Source organism: Emydura macquarii, unplaced genomic scaffold, assembly GCF_026122565.2.
Source record: "Emydura macquarii macquarii isolate MOO-44397 ecotype Brisbane River unplaced genomic scaffold, CSIRO-AGI_Emac_v2 contig_2994, whole genome shotgun sequence".
Classification (NCBI taxonomy): domain Eukaryota; kingdom Metazoa; phylum Chordata; order Testudines; family Chelidae; genus Emydura; species Emydura macquarii.
In genome coordinates this window covers 1,184,764-1,195,312 of record NW_027133131.1, presented here as the reverse complement: position 1 = coordinate 1,195,312, position 10,549 = coordinate 1,184,764, and the positions used below count along the sequence as shown (strand labels likewise).

The following is a 10,549-nucleotide window of genomic DNA, read 5'->3' as shown; positions in this document are numbered from 1 at the left end:
CGCACGGCGGGTGCGGTCTAGAGCCCCCACGGCCCAGGACTTACCGCAGCTCCTTGCTAACGGGAGCCTGGCCCCACAGCCCCCTCCTTCCCAGCAATCCTGCGGGGGGGCTGCGCAGGGCGGGGTGGGGGGGACCTAGTGGGATGGGGGCAGCAGTGGGGCTCCAGGGCAGGCTGGGAGGGGGCAATGGGGCAGGGGGATAGCAGGGCAGGGGGGACCTAGTGGGATGGAGGCAGCAGTGGGCCTCCAGGGCAGGGTGGGGGGGGTGGCAGGGGCATAGCAGGGCACGGTGGGGCGGAGGGGACCTAGTGGGACGGGGGTACAGTGGGGGAGGCGTAGCAGGGCGGCAGGAGGGAGGCTGGGGGTGGGGCAGCAGGAGGCGCTGTCTCGGACGCAGCCCTGCGGAGGCGGGGCGGGAACTACATTTCCCAGCGTTCCGCCGGCGGGCCACGCGGTGCCTGCCGGGAGCGGTAGTTGCGGCGGGGACGCGGTGGCTGCCGGCCGGGGCCGGGCCGGACTCGCTTTCCCGGCATGCCGTGCGGCGCCGCCCGCTGCTCTGCGCGTGTGCCCGGCCGCTGCGTCGCTAAGATGGCGGCTGCTGCGCAGGGGCTGTGAGGCCTGGTGGGACCGGACCGGAGCGGAGGCGAGGTGAGGGGGCGGGCGCCGGACTCCTGGGTTCTCGGGCGGGGCGGGGCGGGGGGCTACCGCGGTCACCCCCAGTCAAAGGTCATTTCCCGTCGCTCACCCCGTGCCCAGCCCCGGCCGCGGAGGGGAAAGGCCCCGTGCCCCATTCCCAGCCCCTCCCCCCGGCCGTGGGACTGGGTCGGGGGCTGGGGTGGGGGGTCTATCCGGCGGGGCGGGGCGGGGCGGGGCGGGCCGGGCCGGGGGGCGGGGGTCTAGCCGGGCCGGGGGGGTCTCTCCGGGCCGGGCCGGGGGGGTCTCTCCGGGCCGGGCCGGGCCGGGCCGGGGGGGTCTCTCCGGGCCGGGCCGGGCCGGGCCGGGGGGGTCTCTCCGGGCCGGGGGTCTCTCCGGGCCGGCTCCCGCTGACGGCGCGCCCTGCCCGCAGATGGCCGGGGAAGCGGCGGAGAAGAAGGAGCGGGACCTGTCCCCGCCCAAGGAGGAGCGGAGGCGCTCGCGCTCCCCGGAGCGGGACCGCGAGAGGAAGGGCTCCCCGCCCAAGGACAGGAAGCGGCACCGGTCCCGCGAGAGGCGGCGCGGCAGCCGGTCCCGATCCCGCTCCAGGTCCAAGTCAGCCGAGAGGTGACAGCCCGGGGACCGGGTCGGGACGGGACGGGGTGGGGGGGCACGGGGATGCACCGGGCTGCGGTGGGGGAAGGGGAGGGCCTGGGGCGCTGGTTGGGGGGCTGCACTGACGGGCGGGGGTGGGGTGGCTGCAGGTGGCCATACGTCCCCTTATAACCCATCTCCTGCGCCGGGCGCTGCAGGGAGCGGAGACACAAGGAGCGCGAGCGGGAGAGGACTAAGAAGGAGCGTGAGCGGGAGAAGGATGGGCACCGGCGGGACAAGGACAGGAAACGCTCCAGGTAAACACGCCCACCTCCTGCCCTGTCACGGGAGTGAGGGTGTCTGGGAATGCGGCCACCTCTGGGGCGCAGCACGTCAGCTGCTGAACAGCAGCGCTGCACAGGCATGCCCGGGTGTCCGTGTAAGGCGGGAGGTGAGTGGAGCCTGACGGACGCCTGCCGCTGGGTTGGGGATTTGCGGCAGCAGAATGTCCCGGCAGGAGGTGGGGCCTGGGGGCACGCTGGGGTTCTTGCCGTCACACTGTGGAACCGGTAACACTGGCGAGCGGGGCAGGGCTTTGGTTTCGCGTCTCATCCAGAAGATGCCAGGTGGGGCTTTGACTGAGCGCAGACGAGTGGTCGAGAGGGTCCTCTGCCCTCTGCTGAGCCAGCAGCCCCACTTCTGCTATCTCTGGGCTTTGCCTGGCATGGCCTCTCAGTGGCCGGAGCCTGATTAGCCAAGAGCCCTGGCAGTAAGTGGGAGTCATGGGGCCCTCGTCTTCGCTAGAGTCCTTGCCGTGATTGCCGAGTGTGGGGCCAGAGTCAGTGGGCTAGTGGCCACCAGCCCTCCCTGCCAGTGGGGCATTTGGAGAGGGTGATCCAGGGGCCGGGGAGAGTTCAGACGGGTGGAGTTAGGAGTGTCTCACATGTCCGATTTTTCTCTCACTCAGAAGTTTGTCCCCGAGCCGAGGCAAAGACTCCAAATCCCGGAAGGAGAGAGACTCGCGGAGGGGGGAGGAGGAGGATGATGCAGCACTGAAGAAGGATAAGGTAGGAGTGGTGGGGGGAAGGCGGGCATGGCTCTGGGGCCTGCTCTGTCCCCCTAAAGGGCTGAGGGGCCATAGGAGCCGTGATGGGGTGGGGGTGGCCAGTATCTGCCCAGACTGGCTCCTGGTGGTGGTCAGTGGGCAGGCAGCCTCTCCGCTCTCCCTCTGTGTTTCCTCTGGGTTCCCTCCCCGGGTCTCAGTGAACCCCCACGGTAGCAGTTGGGGACCCTCCCTTGATCCTGGCTATTCTGTCTCAGCCCCCCAAGCGTTTCCACTGCTTTTCTCCAGGCTCCCGTGGGTCTTAATCTGTCTTGTAAGGTGGTGCCCAGGGCTGAGTCTCCCGAGAGAGGGGCAGCCCCGTTTGTGTTCCCTGCACGGGCAGCCATAGAACTGAGTCCTTGTTCCCACCCCATCGCAGCCTGGTGTCTGGCTCGTCCTGGGTGCCCAGGAGTGCCCTGGGCGAGCCTGGTGTGTTCCAGGTTGGCGCAGGAAACCTCCGCGGCTCTGCAGGGGGTCGCTTTCTGCTCCCCGTGCGGCTTGGCCCAGCCGGCGCGCGGCTGGGGACCGTAACTGTCTGTCTTTCCAGGCCCAGCCTCTGTCTCTGGAGGAGCTGCTGGCCAAGAAGAAAGCTGAAGAGGAGGCCGAGGCCAAGGTGAGAGTATGACGCCTGTCCCCACCCCTACTGGAGGGGCCCATGTGGCCCCCTTTCTCCTCAGCGTCCAGAGGCGGGTGGGGTGCACCAAGCTGATGGGTTCTCAGGCTGGTCCTGGTGGGGCTGCAACACCCCCGGCTGACAGCCTTAACAGAGGCCAAGGACTGAGTGGGCCAAAGGGTCCAAGCCCCGCTCCAGGGCAGGCTGTGGGTGCTGGCCTGCGCTGCCCCCCTACCCCTCCCCGCTGTGGGGACAGGCCCGGTGCCAAGCTCACGGCCCGCTCTGCCCCCCAGCCCAAGTTCCTGTCCAAGGCGGAGCGGGAGGCGGAGGCGCTGAAGCGGCGCCAGCAGGAGGTGGAGGAGCGGCAGAGGCTGCTGGAGGAAGAGAGGAAGAAGAGGAAGCAATTTCAGGATCTTGGGAGGAAGATGCTGGGTGAGCAGCCCCCGCCTCCAACGCCCCCCTGGGCAGGCCCTGCCAGCTGGCCGGCCTGCCTGGGGGACAACCCCAGGGGCCAGGGAGCCCTGGCCGGTGAAGGGGGTGAGATTGGGCAGGAATCCCCAACCTGGAGTGTGTGATACCCTGTGTCCCCCCGTTCGCCCCCCCAGAGGACCCCCAGGAGCGCGAGCGCCGGGAGCGTCGGGAGCGCATGGAGCGAGAGACCAATGGCAACGAGGATGAGGAGGGAAGGCAGAAGATCCGTGAGGAGAAGGACAAGAGCAAGGAGCTGCACGCCATCAAGGTGCCCCGCCCCTGCGCCGTGGGCTCCTTGGCTCGCAGCACTGCCCCCCGCCCTGTGGCAAAGGAGGCGCTCCGGACTCGTGAGCCTGGCAGTGCAGGAAGAGGAAGTGGGTCGGAACGGGGGGTGGGGAGTCAGGAGTCCTGGGTTCTGGCCCCGGCCCCAGGGAGCTAGTGGTTCGAGCGGGGGGTGGGGCTCCTGGCTTCCCTTCCCTGGACTCTCTGTGCCCTCAAGCAAGTCCCTTCCCGTCTCCAAGCCTCCTTTTCTATGGGATCAGTGGGACTGAGCTTCTCTGCCAGGGTGGGGGTGGGGGCTGGCTGGGCGTGTGGGGCTGGAGGCTGATGGCTGGGCCGCCCCACAGGAGCGCTACCTGGGCGGCATCAAGAAACGCAGACGCACCCGGCACTTGAACGACCGCAAGTTCGTCTTTGAGTGGGACGCCTCGGAGGACACGTCCATCGACTACAACCCGCTGTGAGTGGGGCGGGGCGGGGCGGGCGGACAGGATTGCTGCCCCACTACAGACTGGGGCTGGGGGCCTGCCGTGCCCCCTGCATGGTCCTGAGCCATGATGGTGGGGGGGGAGACGGAAATGCACACAGGCTGCCCGTAAGCGGGGTGGGGGAGGAGGATCTAGCCCTGCTGAGGTGGGGGTAGTCTAGTCCAGTCGAGCTGCGCAATGGAGGGGGCGGCTGAGAGCCAGGACTCCTGGGTTCTGTTGCCCACTCTGGGAGGGGAGTGGGGTCTAGTGGTTAGAGTGTGGGATCAGTACTCCTGTGTCTTATCCCAGCTGTGGGAGGGGAGACAGTCAGGTTAGCGCAGGGCACAGGTCTCGTGGGGAGTGTGGGGGTCAGGACACAGCTGTCCCAGTGAGGGGAACTCCCTGCCCCTGAGGGCATGAAACAGCAGGTTGGCTAGCTGCCCTGGGCTAATGGTGACCAGCTGTGGCCCCTGTGCCCTGCCCTGAGTGGTGCCCACGTCTCGGGGGGTGCTGAGATCTGCCAGGGGGCCCAGGTCAGCAGGCTCCGTCTTCACTCCCAGGTACAAGGAGCGGCACCAGGTGCAGCTGCTGGGCAGAGGCTTCATTGCTGGCATTGACCTGAAGCAGCAGAAGCGGGAGCAGTCGCGCTTCTACGGGGACCTGATGGAGAAGAGGCGGACGCTGGAGGAGAAGGAGCAGGAGGAGTGAGTGACCCGCTGGGGGGTGGCCCCTCAGGCCTGGGGTCTGGCGGCTCGGGGGTCAGGATGGACCAGCCAACTCGCTGCCACCTGCGCCCGTGGCTCCGTGGGGGATGGGTCGTCCCTTCCTCCCCCCAAACCGGCCGTTGCAGGAGCCGGAGATCCTGAGCTGGAGGGCGTGGGGCTGGTTAGGGTCGTCCAGGGGAAGGCTCTGGGGTGCTGGGACGTGGAGCCTCTGTGGGTCTTGGGGTGGCCCAGTGCATGCTGGGATGTGTAGTCTCTGGGCTCTGCTGCCCTGGGGCTCCCGGGGGGCGCAGTGTGAGTGAGACCTGAGTTGCTCCCTCCTGGCGCCAGGGCCCGGCTGCGCAAGCTGCGGAAGAAGGAGGCTAAGCAGCGCTGGGACGACCGGCACTGGTCCCAGAAGAAGCTGGACGAGATGACGGACAGGGACTGGCGCATCTTCCGCGAGGACTACAGCATCACCACCAAGGGTGGCAAGATCCCGAACCCCATCCGCTCCTGGAAGGACTCCTCCCTGCCCCCCCATATCCTGGAGGTGATAGACAAGTGTGGCTATAAGGTGAGCACCCAGGCCCTGGCAGAGATCCAGGCAATGCCCAGATCAGAACAGACTCCTGGGGCTGCTTGGCCTGGGTCTGGACCTAGGACTCTTGTCCCTCGTGGGGGCGGGGAGTACGAACGGGGACTGGAGACCAGGACTCCTGGGTTCAGTTCCCAGCCCCCTGATCCCTCCTTGGCGGAGCCAGACGGTGGGCACAGGGGTTCTGCTCGTCCTAAGCATCTCTGTTCCCCGTCCGCCAGGAGCCCACCCCTATCCAGCGCCAGGCCATCCCCATTGGCCTGCAGAACCGCGACATCATCGGCGTGGCTGAGACCGGCAGCGGCAAGACGGCCGCCTTCCTGATCCCGCTGCTGGTTTGGATCACGACGCTGCCCAAGATCGACAGGTGAGGCACTGGCTGACAGGGCGCCCCCCTGCCCTGTGTTCCCCGAGCACAGAGGGGACGTGGGGGGGATCCCAGGGGCTGGGAAGAGGCTGGCTCACGTGCTCCGTTGCCTGCAGGATTGAGGAGTCGGACCAGGGCCCCTATGCCATTATCCTGGCCCCGACCCGAGAGCTGGCCCAGCAGATCGAGGAGGAGACCATCAAGTTTGGGAAGCCCCTGGGTATCCGCACAGTGGCGGTAATCGGGGGTATCTCCCGGGAGGACCAGGGCTTCCGGCTGCGCATGGGCTGTGAGGTGAGTGCTGTGGCCGGGGGGCGGCGAGGGGCTGGGCTGGGCTGGGCCGTCTCTGACCTTCCTGCTGGTGCCCTCTGCAGATTGTCATTGCCACGCCGGGCCGGCTCATCGACGTGCTGGAGAACCGCTACCTGGTGCTGAGCCGCTGCACCTACGTGGTGCTGGACGAGGCCGACCGGATGATCGACATGGGCTTTGAGCCCGACGTGCAGAAGATCCTGGAGCACATGCCCGTCACCAACCAGAAGCCAGACACGGATGAGGCCGAGGACCCTGAGAAGATGCTGGCCAACTTTGAGTCTGGCAAGCACAAGTACAGACAGGTCAGCCCAGGCTCCCACACAGACGCTGCGGCACACGCCCGGGAGCCCGGGGCCGAGAGGAGTGGCTAGGCCCCGGGCCCCAAGAGGATGGTGGGTGGTCCATTGGCCGGTGGAGGGGCAATCCAGGCCTTTCTCCCCTGGGCCCCAGTATCCCCTTGCTGCCCAGGACCAGCCTAGAGGGAGGAGGTGGTGGGGGCCCCCTGGAAGCTGTGCCACTCACAGTCCCTCTCCCCTGCAGACTGTGATGTTCACCGCCACCATGCCGCCGGCGGTGGAGCGCCTCGCCCGCAGCTACCTGCGCCGCCCTGCTGTGGTCTACATCGGCTCGGCCGGCAAGCCCCACGAGCGCGTGGAGCAGAAGGTCTTCCTCATGTCCGAGTCGGAGAAGAGGTACGGGAGGGTGGGGGGCATCGGTTGGGGGAGGGGGCAGCTCTCCTGGAGCTGGGCTGCAGGCGGCTGGCATGGCAGGGAGATGGGATGCTTCAGGGATCCGCTAGGTTCCTGCAGGGCTCAGTGGCAGGGGCTGTCCCAGGGCACTGGGGTGCCTTCGAGGGCAGCCTGGTGAGGCTTTGGGGCCTGGCCCCGTCCTGCCTGCTGACGCCCCTTTCTCCACTTCTCCCCAACAGGAAGAAGCTGCTGGCCATCCTGGAGCAGGGCTTCGACCCGCCCATCATCATCTTCGTCAACCAGAAGAAGGGCTGTGATGTGCTGGCGAAGTCCCTGGAGAAGATGGGGGTAAGTGCCAGCCCCTGCGAGTGTCCGTGTCCGTGTCCGCCCTGCAGGGTTGGGCAGGGCTGATTGGCTCTAGGGCACCCCCCTTTTCCCTGGAGCCCCGAGTCCCAGCCGCTGTCCAGCGATAGCTTTTGTTCCACCTGCCCCGACGGGCCGGGTGGGAAAACAGCCAGACCCCCTGGGCTCAGCTTGGCTCTCCTGCTGCCCTCAGACTGGCTGGTGTGCCCCTCCTGCCGGTGCCGCCACCGCGCTGCGCGAGCATGCCCAGGAGTCGCAGCACCACGGGGCGGTGGATGGCAGGGACCTGGGGCAGGAGGCGGCGGCACGGACTCGGGTTTCAGGGCGGGAGAGTCGGGTCAGGCCAGGTGATGCTGGGGCTGGGTCAGAACTAAAATCTAGGCCCGACCAGACTCCAGGGCTCAGGGTTTCTGCTGCGTGGCCCATGGTCCCGTCGCCTGGATCTCACTGTGAGCTCTGCCACCCCGGGGGAGGATCGTGCGCTGCAGGACGGGGCAGATCCAGCGTGCAGGGGCTGTTGGGAAGAAACTGCCTCCCGTAGCCTTTACTGAGCCTCTGGTGCCAGGATCTGCCTTGCCAGCCTGGGACCTCTGTCTGGGGGCAGGGCAGAAGTGCACCCGGTCCTCAGCAGCGCTCCAATCTGTGCACAGCCCCTTCCCCCTCTACCCCACTGCCCTGGGGGCGCGTGGGCTGTGTGCCCGGCGGGCGGGCGGGCAGGCGGGCTGCGGATGTGATGTGCGTGCTGCCCTGCAGCCAGGCGATCAGCTCGCAGCTCCAAGTCCAGGTGGGCTGGTGGGTGCACGCTGACTGGAACGCTGCGATCCCAGGCCCTCCCGCCGGGGGTTGGAGCCTGGGGCTGAATTTCCGTGTGCCTCGCAGAAGGGGCTGTGGAAGGACAGCTGCTGGGCAGGCAGCACCGGGGGGTCAGGCCCTGCCCCAGCCCTGCTCTGAGTCTGCCTCTCCCCATGCAGTACAACGCCTGCACCCTGCACGGCGGCAAGGGCCAGGAGCAGCGAGAGTTCGCCCTCTCCAACCTGAAGGCCGGCGCCAAGGACATCCTGGTGGCCACGGACGTGGCCGGGCGAGGTATCGACATCCAGGACGTCTCCATGGTGGTGAACTACGACATGGCCAAGAACATCGAAGGTGAGTCCAGGCCTTGGGGGCAGGGCTTGTCCTGGCCAGAGGCCCCGAGAGGGGCGGACACCGTTCCCCAGCCGCCCGGGCGGCTGCTGGGCTCTGCAGCTGGGCGGCACGGCCTGGCATGAGGGCGACGGTTGGCCGGAGTCAGCACTTGGATGGCCATCAGCCCGGTGCTCGGGGATGCTGCCGCGGCGTGCACCGTCTGTCAGAGCCACAGACCAGAGGCTGGCTAAAGATCCCAGGGCAATTTAGTGCAGAAATTGGGTCCTTAATTCCGAGATCCTGCCTGAATTGCAGGGTGGCGGATCCGGTTCTGCTCCCTAAACCCTGCCCAACCCTGGGCTATGCTGCTGTTGAGGCAGAGGCCTTTAACTCAGTAGCAGGAGAGCAAGCCCCACCCCACCCCACCCCACCGCCATGTGGCTCTTGAATCCGCAGCTGAGCCCCACCCCAGAGGCGGCTGCATTTCAGTGGCGCTTCACCATCTGACCGTGCTGCTTCTCCGCAGATTACATCCACCGGATTGGCCGTACGGGCCGAGCCGGCAAGAGCGGCGTGGCCATCACCTTCCTCACCAAAGAGGACTCCACGGTCTTCTACGACCTGAAGCAGGCCATCCTGGAGAGTCCCGTGTCCTCATGCCCCCCGGAGCTGGCCAACCACCCAGATGCCCAGCACAAGCCGGGCACCATCCTCACCAAGAAGAGACGGGAGGAGACCATCTTCGCGTGAGTCCCAGGGGGCCGCAGGACTTCGACAGCTGGGGCCTGGCTGCCCGGTTGTCATGGACTATCAGCCAGCACCCCTGGGGGGCTAAACGCTGCCTGGCCTTTGTAGCCAGCCGCCCCCCTCCAGCAGGGCGGTTGGCAGGCCGTGTGCCACCCCCAGCCCCTCTGTCTAGGTGGGACTGATGGAGCAAGAGTCCCCGTTTGGGTGCCAGTGTTCCCAGGTGTGAGCTTTAGACAGAGACTGGATGCTGAGCCGGGGCCCTGCTGCTCCACGAAGGGCAGCGCTTGGCAGGAGAAAACCTGGGACCAAACCAGCCCATGGGACATCTCCCCCTCCCCCCCAACTCTAGTCCCATGTGCGCTGGGGCTGTGCCTCGCTCCTGATCCGGATCATGGGGGAGGGAGGAAATCCACATGCTGGACACCCTCCTCCCAGGAAGAAAGAGTCGGGCTGAATTTTCACACCCCCCCAGGGCTCCCCCTGCAGCATTCCTGGGCCGCAGAACCTGTGGGGATCAGCAGAGACTCCAGGCTGCCTCCCGTGAGGGGGACCCTGCCACGGAGGGGCAGAGCCGGAGCGGAGTGGGGGTGTGTGGTGTCTGCTGCGTCCCATCAGGAGGTGGGACGTGGCGCTTGAGTCCTTTTTTATGTTTAAATTCTTATTGAATCTGGAGCAAAACCCAGCAATAAAGCTGCTGAGAGCGTGTGTGTGTGTGCAGGAGCCTGGGCCGGAGAGTCGGGCACGGCTCTGTCTCCCCATCCCTGCCCTCACAGCCACCTGGGGCTGCTCCCCCCTCAGTGAGCTCAGCTCCCACGCTGGTTCTCCGCCTCAGCCCTCAGGGACCCCGCTGGGGAAAGGACAAGACACCCCTGGCCCCGCCCCACACATCCCGGGGAAGTCGGGAGCTGCCGGGGCTCGGCCCCTTGTGGAATCGGCCCCTCTAGCTGCCCAAGTGCAGATGACGCTGGGGGGGGGGCCCCTCCTGTGGCCCTGCACTCCCCGGGCCACCCGCACAGAGCTTTGCCCTGCACCGTTCTGGAAATGGCCCGAGCACCTGCTCTGTGAGCATGGGGGCGGTTCTGGCACCTGGCCCCCCCCTGAGCACGGGCGGGAGGGGAGTAGGTTCTGGCACCCAGCCCTGCCCAGTGGAGACACACACGCCATCTAAACTGCAAACACTTCTTTGTTAAACAGGCTACACGTTGGCAGGGCAGTAAGTGCTTTCTACAAAAGAACTGGAACAAAGCCGTGGCCGCTCCGTGGTTCTCGGCTGGCGCAGGGCTCGACCCCTGCTCGCCCGCTGCCCCAGCCCGGGGATCCCCCTGGCCCCTAGCAGCGTAGCACCTCGGACACCCTGAGGTGCACAGTCCCTGTCCAGCCAGGACCTGCTTCTCTGGGAAGTGGAGGGGTTGCAGTGGGGTGTGGGCGGGGTGAATGTGGGGGGCAGGACAGATCTGCCCAGGCCCCCCAAAGCAGCAGGGTGTG

General features: G+C 67.2%; 1 protein-coding gene across 1 annotated transcript; it reads left to right on the top strand.

The window, feature by feature from the left end:
• The first annotated feature begins 503 nt into the window (after positions 1 to 503).
• DDX23 (DEAD-box helicase 23) lies at positions 504 to 9,769 on the top strand. Its single transcript, XM_067529753.1, has 17 exons — positions 504 to 648; positions 1,067 to 1,260; positions 1,446 to 1,544; positions 2,195 to 2,294; positions 2,877 to 2,942; positions 3,236 to 3,374; positions 3,548 to 3,681; positions 4,040 to 4,152; positions 4,720 to 4,863; positions 5,212 to 5,437; positions 5,680 to 5,825; positions 5,942 to 6,119; positions 6,200 to 6,442; positions 6,681 to 6,832; positions 7,069 to 7,177; positions 8,164 to 8,338; positions 8,844 to 9,769. The coding sequence occupies exons 2-17, from the start codon at positions 1,067 to 1,069 to the stop codon at positions 9,065 to 9,067; spliced, it is 2,442 nt and encodes an 813-aa protein (XP_067385854.1). The 5' UTR covers positions 504 to 648; the 3' UTR covers positions 9,068 to 9,769.
• Positions 9,770 to 10,549: the final 780 nt, after the last annotated feature.